The sequence below is a fragment of the Temnothorax nylanderi genome, unplaced genomic scaffold (assembly GCF_030848795.1).
Source record: "Temnothorax nylanderi isolate EJ_2023f unplaced genomic scaffold, tnyl_v1.0 TNYL_tig0450_pilon, whole genome shotgun sequence".
Lineage (NCBI taxonomy): Eukaryota > Metazoa > Arthropoda > Insecta > Hymenoptera > Formicidae > Temnothorax > Temnothorax nylanderi.
In genome coordinates, this window is record NW_027249512.1 from 77,711 (window position 1) to 102,821 (window position 25,111).

The following is a 25,111-nucleotide window of genomic DNA, read 5'->3' on the forward strand; positions in this document are numbered from 1 at the left end:
AGTATATGTGATAAAATGTTATTACAAATAACACATACTCCAATACTTAATATATAATTATTACAGGCAATACATAATACATTTTTATAAAAACTGAAAACTTATTCAAAATATAATTATTGAAAAAGTTCTGCTCTACAATTCTATTCTTTTTTCCTCGAAATACATCTGTAGTTTTATTCAGATAACAGAAATAGGAATTTTTCCCGATCAGTCCGCTCCTGCTAATTAGCTTGGCGAAGCATATTAACAGCGGTGGTGGGGACAGTTGTTGACCCTGGCTCTGGTCACTCTATCATGAATACTATCGTCAGTTGATGTCCTGGTCTTCGGCAAGACAATCATAAAACGAAAGGAACTGCTGAGACCGAGCGAGTCTTCGTTATTAAAGTGTGCTGTAATAATCTCTTGGTACTTAATTAATAACAACGAAGTTGAATAATCCGTCGGGGATGTCGTCGTCGACCTTCCTGGTGTTCCTCAAGTCTCTGGCGTTACTGATTGTCGGCATCTATGCGCGTAAGTTGAGTTTTTAATCTATACAAGACACAACATCAATGTTAGTTCAGGGACAAGTTGAAGGCTAATTAATTCCAATTTATTCGTTTACTCTTTATATGCTCTTTCGCATTCTAGAAACTGTGACAAATGTCATACAGATGTTAAAAAAATATCTCCAATATCATCTAGAAGATTTTTCTTTAAATTTCTTATAAACATTATTCGAATTCTTATGTCGTTTCTGTTGTCCGTACTTAAGAGGCAGAATCACAAAGAGCAACTCGAATTAGGCCACCAAGGTTCAACAATTCAATTAACAATAAGTTTATGTACAAATAAATAACGTTAGGAGAGAATAAAAACATATCCAGTAGATAATAATTTACATTAGGTAATATTGTTAGATATTTTCTTTCGCAAATTATTTCAAATTTTCCTTTTATAAGTATAGGTAATTGTCATAGCTTTATTTCATCATGAAAAATGTTAGAGATTGCAACTTTTACAACAACCTTGAGTTATTATATAGAATATCCTAATTTCTAATTGCGCTAATATAACTTTTGATCTTAACGTTTAATTGTATTTTTCTATAGATAATTTCTTTATCCTCTAATTTCCCTTTTTCTTTATTTGGCACACAATAAAAAAAGGCAAAACCTAATTATAATTAAGGCATGTGCGCAAACTGCGCAATGTACAACAGCATCAACAGCAATTGATCAAATGTATCTGAAGCTTTGATATGATCGCTCGTACCTCGAATTTAGTTTCATTAATGGAAACTTAATCATCGCGGTTATCTCGGTTCGTGACATTATTAGTTATCAATCTATTCACACTTCCATGAAAACAAAAGCCAGATGTATCTCTCGAATTGTGCGCGATATTATTTTGCATTACGTCACCGAATTAATGGCTAGTGTCGAGAATCAGGAAACGAGCATAATCAATGAGATTGAATCAGCTTTGTTCGATTTCGCGCGATGCGACACTTGGATGGCTCCCTGGATTGTAGACAATTTCTCTCAGATCATTCACTAGAATAATTTATAACGTATGTTAATACATTATAAGTATATATGGCAAAACTTCAAATTAATGGCGAGCTCACCGATTTCAATGACCTTGATATATGTTGTCAAGGTCATGACCCCGAGTGACCTACAGAAGGTTTAATTTAGCCGTCGCTCGTTATTCGTTAAAAAGTTATTAACAAAAAAAGTTTGATAAATATAGCAGTTATTTTAAGTATTGGAAGGCATAAACGACTAATATGTATGTGGAAATAATACATGTATGAACGCTTGTGTCTAGTTTAACAATTAACTTACTACCTCCACGCATACACTTTTCGCGCGAGACCAGTTGTTACATGGGTTCGTGGCGTGCTTTACGAGCTCGTTTATTGTATATCTCCACAAATATTTACACAGATGATCGACTAACTTATCTTGTTTAATACCACCTCTACTTAAACGAGCTCGTTTATTGTATATTGCCACAAATATTCACACAGATGATCGACTAACTTATCTTGTTTAATACCACCTCTATTATACTTAAACGAGCTCGTAAAGCACGCCACGAACCCATGTGACAACTCGTCTCGCATGGAAAGTGTATGCGTGAACTATTTCGACATATATATTAGTTATTTATGCCTTCCAATACTCAAAATAACTGCTATATTTTTCAAACTTTTTTTGTTAATAACTTTTTAACGAATAACGAGCGACGGCTAAAACCTTTTGAAGGTCACTCGGGGTCACGACCTTGACAACATATATCAAGGTCATTGAAATCGGTGAGGTCGCCCTTAATCTGAAGTTTTACCGTATATATACTTATATTTGTATTATCAATAATCCATGTAACACATATACTTTTGTATAAATGATATTAATTATTTATAATATTATTTAGTACTGAAGTGTAAGAAGATTCTGCCAGAGAGATCCTGGCATGGGAAAATATACTAACCAGTTTCTTGTTCAGAAAACTGGAAATTCTTGGTAGATAGCATTCTAAATGCTACTACCCCAGTAAAACAAGTAGGGGAAACGAAGGCAAAACGGCACCTACAGGTACAACGGACCGCTCTCAATATATTTAAATCATTATTAACACCCTTTAGTGGCAACTAGCGTTATTAGATAGTATGTCTCCCACTATTAGTGGGATGTCTCACATTCGGTCAGTGCGCTCGAAGCTGTCATTCGTCGGCACTGTAATTTAGCAAGGTAAAATTTCGTTTTTATGGTTTGATCTAAATTTTGCGATTTTCAACTAGCCTTTAGTTTATTTGGGTTTATCGTAATGTGTTTTACTGATGCATTTAATATTGTTTCTTTTGGTTTTAAAGTACAAAAAATTTTAAAAATAGTACAACATAACTTCAAGTTTAGAGATTGATTTAATCAGTACCCAAAAGGCAAAACAGAACACATGGTCCGTTGTATGTTGTTAACGACATTATGGCTTTGACATTGTTTAAGCGTTATTATTGTTATTTGTTAATTTAGATGGTGAATAACTAAAAAAAAAACGAATTGATAATCTTGGGATGAAAATACGTGGGTCGCGTTGGTACGAAAGTAATGCCTCCTAATATTTTTCTTTCGAATCTGGCCCCATAGAAAATTTTGCGTTTTAATGAATTGTTATATTTGAAGTCTCTAGTTGAGTTATGTTGAGTGGTATTGTGATCATTTACGTGAGTATGTCACACGAGCAGTTCGAAGTGGTGTGTGTTTCAGATGTGTGTAACAGACAAGGGCGGTGATTGAATTTCTTACCGTGGAAGAAGTGAGTCCTATTGAAATCCATTCGTATTTCAGAAATGATGTTATCATAAACATTTCTAAGACGCGAATAAATTTCAATGCTGCGTTCAGCAGAAAAAGCAACTCAACAAGCGATCAGTAATTTTTTAAAATGATTGCGCAAAATTTTCTATGACGCCAGATTCGAAAGAAAAATATTAGAAGGCATTCTTTCGTACCGACCCTCGTAGTATGAAAAATGCTATTGTAAAAGTTGCTACTGTGCAATGGGTCTCAGTACTCTCAATAAGTCGTCGACTTTATATAATGTGCCAAAAACAACTTGAAAAAGAAGACTGACTAAATATAATTCTACCAAAGATATTGACAAAGCCACAGAAAAAAGGATGGGTAGGTCCATTATTTTGCCTCCAGGGGTAGTCCGTTTTACCTATGCATGGTTTTACCTTACTATGAAGGTAAAATGGACCAAAAGGAAGATATTAAAAATCATTTAATATCTTTTGTGACAGGAGATTCTGAGCTCAACGTCTCTGCGTTAGAATAAGGCAATACTAACATACCAAACAAACCTCGACGGCTGTGCCGGTAACGATACATCGTTCGACGGCCAATGAGCGTCGGCCTTACCTGTGGCGACTTCCCCCTGCTCTCCCGGACCGCAGGGAGTTGCCGGCGAAAACGGGACCGATCACTCTCCGTCTGAACATCGCGTGAATAAGTCGAATATTAACCTTGTATTGTATAAATGGTGTCGGCGAAACAATTTGGGAATACATCTTGATCTCGATCTGTAACATTCTTCTTTATTCCGTATTCCGGGTCTCTGTTTTTGGTTGATTGAGAAAAAAACACGGAATCAGATCATATTAACGGCCATTTATCATATGCGAAGTCGATACTATTCCAAGGAATGGAATCTTATTAAAGGATAATGGAATGTTATTAAAGGAATGGAATCACGGGTCATATTACCGACCATTAATTATCTGAGAATGATCTTATTTCAAGGAGCAAGCAAGTAAGAATTGACTGATTTGTTTTGTTCATCTGAGAACGTAAGTTGACTAATTTTGGTTCTTTCAATTACCTAAATTAAATAATGGGTCCTTCCAACTTCCCACCCCTGAGTTCCGTTCAATTATAATCACATTTATTTACCGTTACTAATTTTCGTGAAATTAGTTGGCGCCCATCTTTGTCATTAAATATATAAAATATTAATGTTGTAAATAAAATTTAAATTTTGTGAGCCCTAACAGTCATGGACCCGACCGCGTTAGGTGTTGGCTCTATTCATATAAATTAATTAATGAACAACTTGTGTAAATTAGCGTAAATTATTAGTAAAAGAATAGGTCCTGTCTCACTTTTTTATATGTTATTTGATTAAAGTCTGATTAATAGGTAATAAGGAGAAATAAATACTAATTTGTTATGTTATAATAATTTTATAATAAAGCTTACTGTTTCTGGGTAAATTTTTTTTGTTAAGTATGCCGTTTTGCCTTCGTTTCCCCTACGTCACATCCACGTCGAATCCACGTAATTTATATGAAGATTCATACGCGAGTTATCCATATGGATGCAACATTTCTTTCCCATTACCAAATCGAAGTGCTTTATCCACGTAATGTCAATGTAGATTTCACGTGGATATTTCCACCGTTCTACAGTGAGATTATGATTTATCAATCAAGAGACACTATATTGTCTATCACAACATAAATTTTAAATAGGACGCTTTTAATAAATAATCAATGAAAATTTTAGTGAGACACTGAAATGGAAGAATTTTATTGTGTTTTATTGTGTTACAAAAAGTGTACGCGCGCGTGTGTGCGTGTTCAGAATGCTATTATACAGTTGGAAAATTTGTGTTAAATATAACATAAATTACATGTCCCAAACGGTCCACTCGTTAATTTAACATAATATATGGTAACACCGATACTATGTTAAAATATTTCAACAGAAAGGAAATGTAATTCTGATCGTAATTTGAGGTTAATTATGTGTATAATTAACATAATGTTTATGTTGAAGTTAAGATTGTAAGATAAAATCAACACTCTTTTTCTGTAAATTTTTATTCCCACTTCTGTATAGAGTAAAATCAACATTCTTTTTCTGTAAATTTTAACACATTTAATAAATACGTTGTGTTACTTTAACATATTTTTTAAATTACTTTAATAATTTTACACTTTAAATTTGTTAAGTTCAATTAACATAGCAGGCATATGTTAAATCTACACATGTATGTGTTGATTATTTTACACAAAAATTTTAACAAGGACCTTTTTTAACAAAACTACAAAAATTTTCTAAGAGTGTACTTAAAATTTTACAGTCAGAATTTTAACGTTACAAATAAGTTATCATAAATGCAATTGTTATTTTGTTACAAACAAAAAAATAATAAAAAAATGAGGAAAAATTAAAATATTCATCAAGTATACAGGTTAGCAAAAGATGCCATAGAAAACAATTGTAGTAACAACCAATTAATGAGAATAAGTTAATAAAGGATAGTGTTACTTTTACTGTTATATAAAACTATCACATTATAGGGTAACTCCGGTATATATGCCGCACCTAAAGAAAACTTAATTTATCGAGTATATACTATTTACTATGTTAAGGCAAATGAATTATACAAATAAAAACTTTATACTGTCTACTACTACAAAAAAATTAGAAATATGAAATATTTATTCTTTGTATTTCCTGGCGAAAATAAGAAGCTTTATAAAGCGTTGACAACCGTTCGATGAGGGTTTTTTAAGAGTTTATACGCTTTCAAACTTTGTAAGAACACTTACACAACGCCGTTAGGTTTTAAACGCTTTTAAAACGCTTATCAAACGCTATATATAACGTTTTTCGTGAAAGTTCTGCAATGTTGAGGAGACGCTTTTCAGAGCACGTTTAGTAAACGCTGATTCACTTTCGTGCAGAGAGTTTGCTGTCAGACTTTTCAAACGTTTAGCAAATGCTTTTCCCAACGCCGTAAGACAAGTGTTTTCTCTCCGTTCAGCAAATACTTTTTCAATGCGGCGAATTATACGCTAGATGCGTACTGCAGGGGGGCGACGAAAGCGCTATCTGGGCGGCACAATTGTACACTTTTTGGGTGTTTTCTCAATAACAAATTACACACTAATAGTAGAAGATATTAAGATGTTAAATAATATTAGAGGAAAGTCCCCTATTATGAGATAGGGATCCTAATATGAGATGGCGGGTTTTTTACATGGTGGGATCAACAGATGGGGCCTATATAGGGCCTTTTAGCTTAAAATATCTCATATTAGGATCCTGTCTCATAATAGGGGACTTTCCTCTATTCAAAATGGTTATTATTCAATGTGGATTTCAAGCAATAAAATCTGATGGATTTCGATCGAAAAGTATTTCAAAAGGTAGCCGACTTGTAAAGAGTCGTCATGTATTCAAAGTATCTGAAAATATTGATCCTGAATACCTTGGTGAAAATAAGAAGCCTTATAGACCGTTGACAAACGTTTGGTGAGGGTTTTCTGAGCGTTTATATGCTTTCAAACGTTGTAAGAACGCTTACACAACGCTGTTGGGTTGTAAACGCTTTCGGAACGCTTAATTATCAAACGCTGTATAAAACGTTTCGTGAAAATTCTGTAATGCTAAGCCAACGTTTTTCAGAGAACGCTTAGTGAACGCTGATACAACTTCGTATAGAGAGTTTGCTGTCAGACTTTACAAACGTTTATCAAACGCTTTTCCCAACGCCGTAAGACAAGCGTTTTCCCTTTGCTCAGCAAATGCTCTTCTAATGCGGCGAATTGTAGGTCGTTTGTGCAAACGGTTTGAGAACGCTTAAGAAACGCTTTATCCGGCGCTGTAACACGAGCGTTTTCCCTCCTGTATCAAAAGCTGTATAAAACGTTTCGTGAAAGTTCTGTAATGCTAAGCCAACGCTTTTCAGAGAACGCTTAGTGAACGCTGATACAACTTCGTATAGAGAATTTGCTGTCAGACTTTACAAACGTTTATCAAACGCTTTTCCCAACGCCGTAAGACAAGCGTTTTCACTCCGTTCAGCAAACGCTCTTCCGATGTGGCGAATTGTAGAGGCGCAGTGAACGTTTTATAAGGCGTTAACGCAAACGGCTTGGAGACGCCCAAGAAACGCTTTTCCCGACTCCATAACACAAGCGTTTTCCCTCCGTTCAGCAAACGTTCTTCTAACAATGCCGCTAGGCGGCGCATCTTTCTCGCATTTAAAATACATCCAGCCGCGTATATAAGCAGACCCCCTGCGAGGCAAAAAGCAGATTTTAACATTTAATGCTCTTTACGCCGTTTCTTCTAACGACAAGAGTAAACGCCCGTTAAACGCTCAATAGAGGCTGCACGCAGTTTCCAATGATGAAAGCAAATGCTTTCGACTTATTAACAGAGGATCTCTAAGGGCCGGTTGTTCCAACCTTTTGGTAAACTAACTAATAGTTAAATCATATATATGTCTTTGTTTATCCTTTACATTAGACAAAGATAGACATATGATTTAACTATTAGTTAGATTACCAACAGGTTGGAACAACCGGCCCTAAATGTTTTAAAGAACTCTCAGCAAACGTCATACGTCATGTAAACGCTGTGCAAACTCTCAAAAAACGCCTTTCAAACCCTAAAGCGATGCAATTTCCGCAAACGGTTTTCAAACGGATCACTGGCCGTTTTCAAACGCTCAACAAACTCCCGTAAACGCTGTGCAAACGCTGTGAAAATGCTGTGCAAACTTTCAAAACGCTTAATACAAACGTCTTTCAAACGCTAAAGCGTTGCAATTTCTGCTTTTTAAACGTTTTACTGACCGATGCTAAACGCTCAACAAACTCCCGCAAACGCTCACGTAAACGCTTAACAAACGCTTATGAAACTTCCTATTTTCACCATGGTTTTGAAGCTCACTACGATAAGAAAGTCCATGAACCCAGGTAGCAAGATGTCGTCAATATAACGTCATTTTTAAGTCATTAACATGACGAAACTGACGTCATAAAAGACGTCAAAAACGAAGTCATAATGACGGCTATAAGTCACAGACCGATGACGTGATACTTATGACGTCAAAATCACGGCACAACTATGTCGAGAAACGTACGTCATTTCACGAATATTATTTAATATAAAAATACTATCATACAACATTTATTATGGCTGCGTTCGGTTTGGGCGCTCACGCGCTGTAAGCATCGCTCTATCTTCGTTTGATATTCGATGTGCAACGAAGATAGAATGATGCTTACAGCGCGTGAGCGCCCAAACCGAACGCAGCGTTTATCTATTTTAAATGTTTAATATATTTATTATGCATTATGCTAAGGAAATAAGGATTTAACGGATTTGATGGCTTGGAGAATAATATAAATCATTTAGAAGCCTCTGAGTATTGGTTCCTGCAAATCTTCGTTTATAAATATGTATTACGTAGCACATTTTTTAAATGTTTCTATTTTTATGTGGCATTTTTACTTAAAATAAACTTGTAAGAAATTACATCGCATCTTTACTTAACACATCACAGAAAATAAACTGGTCAGAAATTACATGACATTTGTATTTTATTATTATAGCAAATGAACTTATACATATATAGAATTATATATAAGTTAAGTTACATTTATCATCGCAGAAAATAAACTTATATAGTCAATTATACGTACATATATATGCATATATCATAAAAAAATATAATTATTTGTGTGTTTAATTTAAAAACATAAAAATGCATTGCACATTATTACTACACATAAATAACAAAAAATATAATTTGCTTCTAATTTAAGTGTTTAGGAGTAACACAGTATAATCAACTCACTACTTTTTACAAATATAGATATTCATATGAAAACGACATAAAAATGAAAATTAAAATAACAAAATATACATTGAAAATATATAAATAATAGAAAACGCAAGCTTTGTTAAGTAACGTACTAAAGAAAAATAATTACGCATTGCTATGAACTATAGGAAAGCACACCCATTTGTTTTTGAATGGAAGTAGCATAACTTTAGCCATAATGCTATCAATAGGCCAAACCTCTAAATTTAGTCATAATTGATCCAGAATATAAATATTTAACAATTTGGAATCAATTGGGTAATTATAAAAAGTATCGTAAAATTGGAACTCCTTTCCTAGCAAAAGTGTTGTGTTTTCTGAATTTAGAATAATATTGTCAATTCGAATAACTTTATTTTCTTTTGTAAGAAAATATGAATCTGGTAAAGAATAGCTACTTATAGAAAACATACAGTCTTTAAATTTAATTTTTTTATATTGTTTATAAACTAGTACTCTATGAAGCAAAGGGCCTTCTATATGTTCCATAAAATGTATTAATGACATTTCTTCAGTTATTTGTACGCCTAAAAGTGAAGTTTCATGCAATCTGTTACAAATTTGTTGAAGTGGTTTATGAGGTGATCTAACTAACTCTTTAACTTCAGCAAAATAATTTTCGAATGGAAATGCGGAAAACACGTCCAAAGGCCCATATTTCTGAACTTCATCAGGCAAATGACAGAGTGCATGTACATTGTATACAAGAAATTCCACTCCGTAAATTTTTTTACTGTGATTTACGGAAAGATTTAATAAGTTACGTGTAAAATCAAGGCCAAATTGTAAAATATATTTTTCAGATAAGAGTAGGGGAGACCGGGACTAAAAGGTCAGTTTTTTTTCGGAGCCGATTTTTAACAACAAAATAAATAATTTTAGTTAAATGTGGTATACCACTGTAAAGAGTAAACCTTTAGCTACAAAATTTATTAAGGAAATTTTTATCTACGTCGCTTTGTTTAACCGGTATAGAGCAAAAACGACAACGGTGGAAAAATTGAAATCTCAAAAATGCCGGGGCTAATCGGTCCCCCCCCCGGGGCTAATCGGTCACACTGCATTTTCAATACATATACGTACATCTAATCCTGAAAAATGATAGGATTCCGGTGCCATAGGATCAGCGCGGACCCTCGAGCAACCTAACCAAGCCGCGTTTCTCGCGGGGGAGCGATAAATAGCGACAGGGGGGTTAGAAAAGCTCGCGGTGGAGCGCGACCATTTTACCGACTCGACGGCGTCCTCGCGCCGATTCCTCGACGCGCCGACGACGACGACGACGACGACGACGGCCACGACCACCACGACGACGACGGCCACGACCACCACGACGACGACGGCCACGACCACCACGACGACGACGATGACGACGACGACGACGACGACGACGATGACCACCACGACGACGACGACGACGACGACGATGACCACCACCGACACCACCACCACTACAACGCCGGCGACAATGACGCCGAGACGATGCGGCGAACGCTGGACGATGCGGTCGCACGCGCGACTGTCACTGACACAACGACTAACAACGACGATCTACCGCGCGCGCGGCATGTCAACTCTCGCGCGGAAATCGCGGGATCTCAGAGCCGTGCCGTGCCTCGCCGTACCTCGCCGACGTGCCGTGAGCGCGAGCGATCTCAAAAACAACGGTCCGCCATCTTTTCGGTCGGCCAAAACACCCGTTTTGCGACGATACGTGCGTACTATTTCCCTCCTATACAAACTGACGCACGTGCAAGGGAAGACAGAATCACGCTCAAGGGAAACCTAACCTGAAATTGGCGAATTCGCCGTGAGCTGAAGTCGTGCGCCCGGCGCGCCACAGTGACTGACCAGCCCCGGGTGCTTACTGACTGATTAGCCCCAAACACAAGTTTCAGGTTTGATCGCCCACGAAATATTAGACATCAACGATAATGAAAAAACTACACTGGATTCGTGTTCAGCATGCATTACTCTTTATAATCACGTACCGCGAGATTTGGAGAGCAAATATTATTGCGGATATTACAATATTTCCACGCGCAGAAAATTTCACTTTCACCTTCCGAAAACACGTTTGCCCTCGTAAAAATCATAACACGGCAGGTAACCTGCCGAAACTCCGTTGGTCACATGGGTACCATAAGCAGCGTTTACAATGTTAATAGCGAGTTCGCACAATATACAGGTTCCGAGATATTTGATTTGACACTTCAACCCCGTTGACCTTTTAGCCCCGGTCTCCCCTATTGTTACTGCACAATTCAGTAATGCAAAATGTTCATATACAGCTAAGTCAAGTACATCTTTTAAAATAAGTGGACCCAAGTATACTAAAAAAGTTCTCAACTCGGTAGCTTTCCATCGTTGCAATTCATTTAAACTACGAGGTTTTCTATTAAATTCAACCGGTATAAATGGTTTTAACGAAATTAAGTGATCCGACATCATGTTAACGAGACGACTACGCAATCTTAGTCTTATATTAGTATTTCGAGTGATACCAATCTATATACATAAAATTTTTCTCATTACACCCAAACATACATCATGCATGTAATCTATTGAAATAGAGACCATTCCAATATTTAACTTTAATAATGGAGAATTACCCATATGATGTTCTTCATCTTCTTGCAAAAGAAATGATGTATCTGTCCGAAGTTTTGCATTTGTACTAAGATATACTACTCGACCATGAAATTCTCCATTTTCTGTGCATTTATCACATGCGTGGTATCCTCCGTGAGATTTAATACATTTTATGTATGCTCTGACAGGTGCATCACATATTATACTGTGAATTTTAATAAGATATCTTCTATTGTTAAAATTAAATCCATTTTGTAATAAATCTAAAAGTTTGTTCACAAAATCATCTAAATATTTATCAAGAGGTTTGGGTTTAGCATTTCCACAAAATATACCTACAATGAATGGTTTACTTTTAATATTTTTTACTAAACATGAGATTGGCCATATTTGTATATTATTACTATGAAATAAAGGCACACCATCAAAATTAAAACTTAAATCAATTGTGTTATTTAAACAATATTTTACTGAAAAAATATTTTCTAACCCAGACTTTATACCAAGATGGCAATATTCGCCATTATCTAATTGTTTAACAACTGTAGATTTAGGTGTTTTCAATAAGGTTTTAGCATTTACAGGCAATTCGGGATGTGATGGAACCAGAATATGCAAAAGACTATTGATAGCAGTATGAGAAATTTTAAATTTTGTAGACCATTCTGCTAAAGCTGCTTTTAAATCAAAAACATGTGTGCTTTCTAACTCAAAATTATTCGCTGCAAATTGAAAATTATGAAAATCAGAACATTCTTCGGATATATCAAGTACGCTATTAGCTGTATAACTGTCGTCATCGAGTACATTATTTAAATGTAGAGAAGGGAGATTATCATTATCTTCATGTAAAGCAAATTTTGCATCATCTTTTACATCTTGAGAATTAATATTGAAATTATCAAAACATGAACTAGCCTTTCTAGTACTTAAAACATTATGTGATTGCTTCGCATTGTTAGAACACAAACTTATTTCATTACATATACTTAGAACATCATGTCTGATACGTCGGTAAAATTGACGCTTTCCTACTTGGTCCTTCCTTTTTAACATTTTAAAAATATTCAAATACTGCATATATTAAAAAATAATATAAAATACTAACTTCTGTTTTTAAAGAGATTTAAACAGTATTTCTTTTATTTTTTTGATGTACTCGCTGTGGAGCATGTTTCAATCCTACTTTTATTTTTTTGTTGTTCTCGTTGTGGAGCATGTTTCAACCATACTTTTATAGCATCTTCAACTTCCTTCTCTGAAGATTGTGGTTCACATATTTTAATAGCTCCTAAAAGTTATAATTATAATAAGAAAAAAATCACTTTAAAATATAACAGAATATAACATGTTATTAATGTAATTCTTTAAGATCTTTAAAAGAATATTAACAAATTTAAATTTGATGAAACAAGTTTAAAACACACAGGCATAAAATTGACTATATTTATTTAATTTATTTAATTTGCCTATGTTGTATAAAAAGTAATTTAAAATTTATAATATTGCAAATACTTACTTATAATACATTTACATAAATGTAATTTGCTAAATGCAAATTTTTTTCTATTGCCTATAAAATTATATTGGCATGCTAAGTTGTCAGTAAAGATAGTTCTCAATATTCGATTTGTTCGAGAAATTATATTAGTGCCTCCTAAAGAAGTTAAATAGGAACTCTAAAAAAATATTAAGTTTTATGAAGTATAAAACACAAAAAAGTTGAACATAGAATAAAATTAGGATCTATTTAATCTATACTCATATCTATGTATATTGTATTTATTTATATTTTTCAAATACTACAGAAGCGGGCTAATTTTTATATTTTATTATTATATTTTTATTGTTAAGAAATATTATTGTAAAATTTACTAAGTTTATACCTAAACCATCTAAGAACAAAATATATCTATTAATTATAGCAGAGACCATAATAAAAACAATAATCTCTCTCTCTCTCTCTCTCTCTCTCTCTCTCTCTTATTATAAGATAAGTCAGGCGCCATGGTTTACAGGAAACATTAGACAATTAATAAAAGAGAGAGATAGGTTATACATGGTAGCTATTAATTCGAGAACTGAATTAGATTGGAATCTATATAAAGAAAAGAGAAACTTGGTTGTTGATGTAGTTCGTAAGGCTAAAAAGAGCTGGTATGAAAGCAAAATAGATAATTGCAAACAAGATAGTTTAAAACTTTGGAGAGTAATTAAGCAATTAGTGTATGGAAAGGGAGTAAAAAACCAAAACAATAATGGTGTAGTATTTTGCAACACACGGCTCAGAGAAAACCAACAAATAGCAAATAAATTTAACGAGTACTTTGTTAATAGTATTTATGAAATAAGAAATAGTATAGTTTCAGATAATGATACGGAATTAAACTGTGATATAAACACACAAGTAAATATTGGGAAATTTCAGGAGATAAATGCGGATAAACTCAGGTATATTATGAAAAATATGAATAAGAATAAGAAAGGAACTAGTGAGGGAATATCAACTAAAATATTGCAAAAAGTAGTTAATACATTTGAAAAGGAATTCATACATATCATTAATACCTCATTATCGCTAGGGGAATTCCCAAGCAAATGGAAAACTTCACAAATAGTACCAATACCGAAAATTCTAAATACAGATAAATGTGAAAATTTTCGACCTATAAACGTCTTACCAATTTATGAAAAGGTATTAGAAACGGTAGTTAAAACACAAATTTATAAGTATTTTGAAGAAAATAAGTTATTAACACAGTATCAATCAGGATTTAGGAACGGTTATTCTTGCGAGACAGCATTACAGTGCACGGTATCTGATTGGAAACAAGATTGTGATAACAATAAGTATATAGTAGTTGTATTTATAGACCTTAGAAGAGCGTTTGAGACGGTTGACCGTGAACTTTTGTTACAGAAGCTAGAAAAATACGGGCTACAAGAAACAGTTCTAAAATGGTTTAAAAGTTATCTAACTAATAGAAAACAGCAAGTCAAATATAATGGTGTGTTGTCAGATGAAATAGATGCTAACGTAGGAGTTCCGCAAGGAACAGTATTAGGGACACTGTTATTTATTATATACATAAACGATATTATTAAGATATTCAGAAACATAAGGCTTTTTGCAGATGACATGATAGTGTATCGTGAAGGAGATAATGTTGATGATATTATTAACGAATTAAATATAGTGCTGCAGAAACTCAGCAAGTGGTTTAATGTTAATAAACTAAAAATAAATATAGAGAAGACGAAATTTATGATTATAAAGGGAATAAGAAAACAAGTCGAGTATAAAGAGGGAATCAAAATGGACAATATATATATAGAACGCGTTAAAATTTTCAAATATTTGGGTATGATAATAGATGAGCATCTAAATTTTAAAGAAAATGTAGATTATATCTGTAAAAAAAGTTAACAAAAAAGTAAGTTTGCTATGGAGAATAGGAAAACTATTGTATGATAACACGAGATGCCAAATATATAAGAGCATAATTGCACCACACTTTGAATACTGCAGCACTTTGATGTATAATATGAATGAGAGCCAGATTAGGAAACTACAAATATGCCAGAATAAGGCAATGCGAGCAATAATTAGATGCAATATTTACACGCCAATAGATTCTATGTTGGAGGCCTTATGTTTCCAAACAGTAAAACAAAGAATTAAAAGAAATGTTTGTATTTTTATACATAAGATAGTATTAGGTAAAGCACCGGAGTACCTGCAATGTAAATTAAGTAGGCAGCGTGAACATCATGAATATGATACGCGTAGGAAAAATGATTTATGTATAAAAGTGAGTAATACGACAAATGCGCAAAGAAGCATTTTTAGTAATGGATTGAAACTGTACAATAGTTTAAGCGAGTATATCAAAAGCGCAGATAATATAAAGGAATTTGTTAGACGCCTGCGAACTTAACAAACAACAGACATGTTATAAGCTGTATATATGTAGTCATTGACTAATTAATAATAAATCACTCACTCTCTCTCTCTCTCTCTCTCTCCCTCTCCCTCTCCCTCTCCCTCTCCCTCTCCCTCTCCCTCTCCCTCTCCCTCTCCCTCTCCCTCTCCCTCTCCCTCTCCCTCTCCCTCTCCCTCTCCCTCTCCCTCTCCCTCTCCCTCTCCCTCTCCCTCTCCCTCTCCCTCTCCCTCTCCCTCTCCCTCTCCCTCTCCCTCTCCCTCTCCCTCTCCCTCTCCCTCTCCCTCTCCCTCTCCCTCTCCCTCTCCCTCTCCCTCTCCCTCTCCCTCTCCCTCTCCCTCTCCCTCTCCCTCTCCCTCTCCCTCTCCCTCTCCCTCTCCCTCTCCCTCTCCCTCTCCCTCTCCCTCTCCCTCTCCCTCTCCCTCTCCCTCTCCCTCTCCCTCTCCCTCTCCCTCTCCTCTCTCCCTCTCTCTCTCTCTCTCTCTCTCTCTCTCTCCCTCTCTCTCTCTCCCTCTCTCTCTCTCTCTCTCTCTCTCTCTCTCTCTCTCTCTCTGGCATAAATTATTACAGAATAATATAGAAAGTATATACAAATAAAGAACTTTTTTTTCGTTTAACTTACCAAAGCGGACAAATTGTCATTATTTTGTAAATATTCTTCTAATGTTAAAATATGATTGTTTGACATTAATGGCAATTTTACTGGAAAATCTTCTGGTATTAATGTAGTCAATAGTTGAGTATGATTTTTATTACGTACTGCTTTCATTAAATCTTCATTTTGTTGTTTAATGGTCACTAGTAATTGCAATATTTTCCGTAGAACTAGAAACACAAGATTTTAGTATTCGAAATAGCTTATAAAAATTAAAAAATTACAAAACAACCAAATAATTGAGACTATACTTTATTACTAAACTATAAAGACAGTTAACAATTTAAATATTAAAAATAAATACTAAAAAATTGTAACTACTGAATTTAAAAAACAAGTTAGAAATAAAAAACCTACCAAATCGACCACAATCAGAAGTCAGAGATGTATCAGCAATATTTGTTGCATCTATTGGTATATTATCTTTCTTCGTGATAACATCAGTGATGTTTTCATCAGCACTGTTGCTATTAACATCTACACATATTATTATTAATAAAGGAACTTAAATAACTTCTAGATATTACTCCTACAAAAGTTTAACCAACAAAAACATTTTATACATATAAAACTTACCAAACCGATCAGGAGTAGAAGTTCGATCAGAGGAACTATTACTGACTTCGTCAGTACTCCTTCCCAGTACTCATCCAATACTCATTCAGTACTCCCTTCAGTACTTCCTCTAGTGTACTCCCTCCAGTACTCCCTCCAGTACTCCCACCAGTATTCCCTCCAGTACTCCCTCCAGTAATCTTTTAGTACTTATCGAATAATCGTGGAATACTAACGTGTGGTACAGGCGCAGTAGGGGAGAGTGGGCACCCTTGAACCACGTTCTTTCAAATCACAAATGATTTTTAATAACTTTATTATAATATAAATGAGACTATTCGATGTTTAATATAATAAACTTTGTTTGTAAATGATTTAAGAAGTAAATTTTCAGAAATATTTTGCAAAAATAATGATATTTCGAAATGCTGCGTTTGTCACAGTGGACCCCACGCATGGGGTCGATTGAGCCATAGCGTAGGGTACACTGTGACATGTAATGTGAAAGGTAGGGTACCCTGTGACACGTAGAAGAGATCTGTTTAAATTCTGTTTATTACAAATCTTTGGTCAATTGAAAAACCAAGACTGTGCTAGAGAACCAATTTATCAATAATCGTGTCATATTTGTTTCATCAGATGACCTAAGAAATTGAAAACTGAAAACAAAGTCCTATAACCTCACTTTTTGTCGTAACCTAGCAGAGATCAACGAATATTGCCTCACAGCGACTCGATTACATGTGATCTGTAACTAAAGGGTGAAAAAAAGAGAAAATGAAAGTGTGAATATGATTATCGATGGAAATTATTTCATTTTATAGGAAAATTTAGGCACTAACATTTACTATTCCGCGATCGAAACACACTACGGAAACTCGCGCTGTCACGTAGGTAGGTTAGATAGTTCTGTAAGCGTGGCACAGAGGACCCCATCAACCTACGTCACATTGGACCCCACTGAACATCGATATTATTTATCGTAAATATTTCAGATACAGAACAATTAAACGTTTTTGAACCTTATGAATTTTTTTAAACTGTAGAATCCCTAGAAATCCATACATACCAAAAAGTTATGACAAGTAAAAATTTACTTTGCAAGGCTCCAATTACATATCTGCCTTTAACTAAAGTATATATGCTTATTTCGGCATAATTTTTTGATGGAAGTTATATGTTTTGTGAAAACGAAAGTTTTCATACCCACCGTCACTATTTTGCAAAACGTTAATACAGAAAACTCGCACTGTCACATTGGACCCCGTGGCTCAAGGGAGCCCACTCTCCCCTACTTACGCAGTACTATCCAAGTAGAACAAAGAGTCTAGATGATATTAAAATAACGTCATATTGATAGTTTAGTGTGTTAATTTAGTATTTTATTAATTTAGTATTTCCAAGATACGTTACGAAAAAGTAGTACTAGCAATCAGTACTCGTAGTATTGACAGTATTAGTATGTTAATATTCATGAATATTGCAGAATGGTCAGTACTGTGCCTATTAGTTTCTTACAGTACTGGCAGTACTATCATGATAGTACTCCGAATATTAATCTGATAAAGTACTGACCACTTCAATACTTTGAAGTACTAATGAGTATTATTGCTTGTAGTACTGCCAGTACTGTAAGCACTGACAGACACAGTACTGACCATTCTGCAGTATTCATGAGTATTAACATACTAATACTCTCAATACTACGAGTACGGATCACTCAGTACTGAGTACTGATTGCTAGTACTACTTTTTCGTAAGGGATTACAGTAGATAGCGCTGCTAGCGTATAGAGCGTTTACGCAAACGGCTTGGAAATGCCTAAAAACGCTTTTCCCGACGCTGTAACACGAGCGTTTTCCTTCCATTTAGCAAACGCTCTTCCAACAACGCCGCTAGGCGGCGCATCTTTCTCGCATTTAAAATCCATCCAGCCGCGTATATAAGCAGACTTGTGAGGCGAAAAGTAGATTCGGTTTCGAAACCTCCATTATCATTAATAAAAATTATTTTTCTAACGACAAGAGTAAACGCTCGTTAAACGCTCAATAGAAGCTGTATGCAGTTTCCAATGATAAAAGTAAGCTGCGGCCCACTTGACGCTACAAATGTTTTGAAACGTTCTTCTTCTCCTTCTTTTTTTATTGAAAGAAAGGAGAAGAGGAATGCTGAAACCGTAGCCGTAAACGCCTATTAAATGCTTAACAGAGGATCTATAAATGTTTTAAAGAACTCTCAGCAAACGTCATATGTCATGTAAACGCTGTGCAAACTCTCAAAAACGCTATGTACAAACGCCTTTCAAACGCTGCAGTGTGCGAATTTTCGCTCTATGAAATCTTTACTGACCGTTTCCAAACTCTCAACGAACTCCCGCAAACGCTCACGTAAACGCCAAAGAAACGTTCACGAAACTTCTCATTTTCGCCGGGGTTTAACATAAAAAACTTTTAGAGACTCTTGCATTTTTGCCATATATCCCATAAGGGTGGGATAAATGACATTCATAGGTGGAATATACGCCTTATATAAAAAATTACAAGTAATATTTATAACTGAAGCAATAAAATGTCATAATATGTACGTTATAAAATATGTGTAAAAAGTTTATTAAGGTGTAAGAATGATAAACAAATTACAAAACTGAAAAACTTTAAAAAGAAAATAGACGAACAAGAGATGCATTAAAGGTTATTGTTATATGATCCAAAAAAAGAAGGAAAAAGAACACATAGGAGATTTCGATTTTTACAGAGTGTTTGAACTATATGGTATAAATTCCGCACGCTAAAAATGCCATATATCCTAAACAGGTGGAATATACAAAATATCAAGCTAAACAAAGAATACAAGAGCTATGCACTTGTATTTTGCTGTATTCCATCTTTTACTATTTCTTTACACTTATGTATCATGAAATAACCATTAAACCTTTTACACTCTTTACAGTAATCATTTTACGTAGGTCGTAATATATGATCGCGCTACTTACTACGGTGAGAAATCGATTCAACTCACGACGGTTTTGTTAATATTAACAGTAAAGAACTGAAATTACAACACATAACTAATATATAGCATAAAGGTACATAACAGAATAATTGCGAGCAAATACCTTCATTCCTTCTATTTTTTCTGACTTCTGCGGCGTAAATCCCCGCGCGGCGGGGATAAATACCGAAGTTACCCTATTATATGAGTATACCCGAGAAAAAAATGTGTATAATATGGTCAGACGTAAAAATATATTATTAGATATGAAAAGAATTATATTAGATATGAAAAGATCTAATTTTATATGAATTTTATATGATTATATATAATCAGATCCGAAATTTGGCGCGATATGATCATATCTTTATGTAATCATATTCTACTTGATCTTATTATACCTATGATAACTGATCTGGTTGAACATGATTATATATGTATAATCTTTATGTAATTATAATATTTGATTTGATTTTATTATATATGACAACAGATCTATTGTCATATATAGTAAGATCAAGTCGAATATGATTACATAAAGATATGATCATATCACGCCAAATTTCGGATCTGATTATATATGATCATATAAAATTCATATAAAATTAGATCTTTTTATATCTTTAGATCTTTTCATATCTAATAATATATTTTTACATCTGACCATATTATACCCATTTTTTTTCTCGGGTAAGCAAGAAGAAAGCGTTGGAGCTAAGAGGTCACCGTTAATCCGTTCGATCAGCGAAAAGTCAAGCAACATTGGGCGCGATTACTGGAATGGAATGGATAATGGAATGGAATGGAATGGAATGGAAGGGATAATGGAATGGAAGAAATCCACTCCATTATAAAACTAGAATTTGCGTGGAAAATTCGTGGAATTTTCATATGTAGATTTCACTTGGATTTTTGTACCGTTCTTGAGCGGATGGTCCACTAGTCTGTCCACGTAAATTCTATGTAGATGATCCACGTGAAAAAAACGTGGATTTTACGTATCTGTTTTACTGGGGTAGATGGATAACGAGACATAAAAAAAAACATTGCATGTATTATTAAAACGACGCTATTATACGAAGTATAATTACCTTCCAATTCGAAAAAGCTTTTTACGTAAGCCATCACTAAATCAAGAATCGCGGTATTTCCGCTAAGAGGCAATTAACTTTTAATTTGTTCTTAAAACTAAAAGCTGAATAGACTTATTCGCGATTCTAATATTGATAATATGATAATTGGTTGTATTTCTTATCAATAATACTTTTTTCCCTGACGTTTTATTCTTCTTTTTCGTAGAGTACCAAAGTTCGCGGACGGACTGTAGAGTCAACGGCCAGGTGGGCGCATGCATAATCGCGCGTGACTGTGCAATGGTGTCTAATATTCTACAACAATCGCGGGAGCAGGCCATTGACTATCTGAGGCGCAATCATTGTGGCTTTGAGGGCTCGAATCCGCTGGTGTGCTGCATCGACAGCGCGAGCATCGACACCCGTCCGGGCGGCCTTGTGACGAACCCTGGGACTACGCAGGGATGGAACTTGGAACCAACCACTCCGCAGTCTGACGAAAATACTCAGATAGATCTGGCGAATAATCCGCTGCTGCCGAACGACTGCGGCCGCGACTTGTCGCAGAGAATCGTCGGCGGTGAACGCACCGAACTCAGCGAGTTTCCCTGGATGGCGCTATTAGAATATCAAAAACGTGAGTAGGAGAAAATTATATATAATTATGAATTAAGGATGTTCTGGAGGCACCATCCCAAAAGTATGCAGGAAATATTAAAAACACCGATATATTAATTCTCCAGGAATCCAATGACAAGAAAATGTATGTAAATAGATATGGCAAATCTAATAGAATCTAAAAGACATAGATTTAGTGACTGTAAATAACTGTTATTACTATTTTTTTTCAAAGAAAATCTCGAGAAAAAAAATTTTTGCAAGTTTCAATTTTTGTTGCTATATTTTTGTATGTTGATGATCTATACTCCGTTCAACGAGAGATTGAGAGTGGTTTTGCGCATAGGTGGGCAAAGTGGGGAGAGCGTAGCGCGTTCGTATACGGCACGGCAGTGTAAAGGGGGGCTTTCTAGGCCTTCTGTGGGGGGGGGGGGGGAGACCTGCGCGAGACGGACGAGTTTTCATCCGATTTACTCTCAATCTCTTGTTGAACGGAGTATACTTGTGTGTAAAATATTATTAGGGTAACTCCGGGATTTACGCCGCGCGGGGATTTACGCCACCGAAGTCAGAGAAAATAGAAGGAATGAAGGTATTTGCTCGCAATTATTCTGTTATGTGCCTTTATGCTATATATTAGTTATGTGTTGTAATTTCAGTTCTTTACTGTTAATATTAACAAAACCGTCGTGAGTTGAATCAATTTCTCACCGTAGTAAGTAGCGCGATCATATATCACGACCTACGTAAAATGATTACTGTAAAGAGTGTAAAAGGTTTAATGGTTATTTCGTGATACATAAGTGTAAAGGGATAGTAAAGGAGGAATACAGCAAAATACAAGTGCATAGCTCTTGTATTCTTTATTTAGCTTGATATCTTATATCCCACCTGTTTAGGATATATGGCATTTTTAGCGTGCGGGATTTATGCCATAGTAAGTACACTCTGTAAAAATCGAAATCTCCTATGTGTTCTTTTTCTTTCTTTTTTTTGGATCATATAACAATAACCTTTAATGCATCTATCGTTCGTCTATTTTCTTTTTAAAATTTTTCAGTTTTATAATTTGTTTATTATTCTTAAACCTTAATAAACTTTTTACACACATTTTATAACTTATTATGACATTTTATTGCTTCATTTATAAACATTATATACTTGTAATTTTTTGTAAGGCGTATATTCCACCTATGAATATCATTTATCTCACCCCTATGGGATATATGGCAAAAATGCAAGGGTCTCTAAACGTTTTTTTTTGTTAAATACAAAGAATAAATATTTCATATTTCTAATTTTCTTTATAGTAGTAGACAGTATAAAGTTTTTATTGGTATAATTTATTTGCCTTAAACACAGTAAATAGTACTCGATAAATTAAGTTTTCCTTAGGTGCGGTGCGGTGTATATACCGGAGTTACCCTATATTAGTAGCATTTTTTATCCAAATAACACCATCGCAGTCAAAATGACATCATTTTGACTGCGATGTGTTACTTGGGTAATGTTTTTAGTTTTGGGTACACTTTTCTCTGTAACGCCATAAGGTTACGTGTTAAAACTTGGATATTCAAAAATTAATAAGTTTTTATCTAAATTGTGAATCAATCTAAAATTTGGCCCCGAACTTTGAAACATAATACAGAATATGATATTAAATTTTCATTAACTTCGTAGCACTTTGACAAACTCTCCAGAACATTCTTAATATAAATTCTCAAGTTATTATTTTATAAACAATAATGTATAATGTTCGCTTGAAATAAATAACAAGACAAAAGGGCTTGCGAACTAGCAGGTTGTTAATGCTGACATGTATTTAAAATCATAACAATGACTTGACAATAACAAACGTTTCGGCCATAACTGTGGCCTTCTTCAGTGTAGTCGTTAAATTAAAACAATATACCCCCTTATACAATAAAGAATCATTCGCTTACAAATTAGATGGCCTGCTACATTACATCGATTAAAACGCACTCGCTTACATACGCTCACACCCTACGCACATCGCCTCGGTCAGATCGCAGCTCGTAGACATATCGCGTCTGGTAATACTTCGAGCCTTCGTAAAGTCAGTTTGCCGCTCGCAGATATATCGCGTCTGGTAATCCTTCGAGCCTTCGCAGAATCATAATGAGAAGGAATCCGTCCCTACCCCGTCTTCACAATACGATAAGAATGGATGCCCTTCGCTCGCGGAAACGCTTCTCGAACGACACATGTCGAAGTATTACCAGACGCGATATGTCTACGAGCTGCGATCTGACCGAGGCGATGTGCGTAGGGTGTGAGCGTATGTAAGCGAGTGCGTTTTAATCGATGTAATGTAGCAGGCCATCTAATTTGTAAGCGAATGATTCTTTATTGTATAAGGGGGTATATTGTTTTAATTTAACGACTACACTGAAGAAGGCCACAGTTATGGCCGAAACGTTTGTTATTGTCAAGTCATTGTTATGATTTTAAATACATGTCAGCATTAACAACCTGCTAGTTCGCAAGCCCTTTTGTCTTGTTATTATTTTATATATCATGTAAGCAGTCAATCTTATAATTTAACGTAAATTATGTCCATTGAGTTTGGCTTCCGGGTTGCAGCCGCGTGAATCCTTTATTGTTCGAGGAATCAAATAAAAAATAAAGAGAGGATGTTAAAAATAAGCCATTTTTGGTTTACTCGCGAAATCTGAACTAATTATTGGAAACTGTTTCTGGGATCTTTTAGAAACAGAAAATAATAATAATACGCCGCGCGAGGATTTTCGCCGCCAGAAGTCAGAAAAAATAGAAGGAATAAATGGTACTTGCTCGCAATCACACTGTTATGTGCCTTTATGCCATATTAGCATTGTATTGTAATTTCAGTTCTTTACTGTTAATATTAACAAAACCGTTGTGAGTTGAATCGATTTCTCGCCGTAGTAAAAGTAGCGCGATCATATATATATCGACCTACGTAAAATGATTACACTCTTTACAAACAGTGTAAAAGGTTTAATGGTTATTTCATGATACATAAGTGTAGAGGGATAGTAAATGATGGAATACAGCAAAATACAACCCGCGAAAAACAGTTAAATATGAACTTAAGGGGATCCTGTAGCGAAGGCCAAACTTCCTCGATGTCGATAATGTCAACATTTTTAATCCTGTTTTCTCTATATCTGTCCTTGTCTAACTATAGTAATCTGTCCTTGTTCGATCGCTGCGCCATCTCTCGCTACACGCAATACTGCTTATCCTATCAACCTGCATGTGCTTTTGCACATATAAAAGTTGCAACTTTTTTTCTAGGCTTTTAATCTTAGTTCAAATTGTATGATATTGTTCTTAAATGTTTTCCCTAGAGAGCTTGCATCTATATATATATATATATATATATATATATATATATATATATATATATATATAACGGGGTCTTATACAGCCTGTGACCGTTTTCCCGTTCCTAATCGCCATCCTCTCCTATCCTGAGTATCCTCTTCCGATAATCTTCGGGC

General features: G+C 34.9%; 1 protein-coding gene across 1 annotated transcript in view; it reads left to right on the forward strand.

Moving 5' to 3' along the window:
* The first annotated feature begins 301 nt into the window (after nucleotides 1–301).
* The window catches only part of LOC139782915 (CLIP domain-containing serine protease HP8-like), a 44,006-nt gene continuing 19,196 nt past the window's right edge, over nucleotides 302–25,111 (forward strand). Inside the window, exons 1-2 of the mRNA XM_071722000.1 lie at nucleotides 302–519; nucleotides 21,214–21,624. Of these exons, the coding sequence (XP_071578101.1) occupies nucleotides 453–519; nucleotides 21,214–21,624 (478 nt within the window). The 5' untranslated portion in view covers nucleotides 302–452. The remainder of the gene's footprint in view (nucleotides 520–21,213; nucleotides 21,625–25,111) is intronic.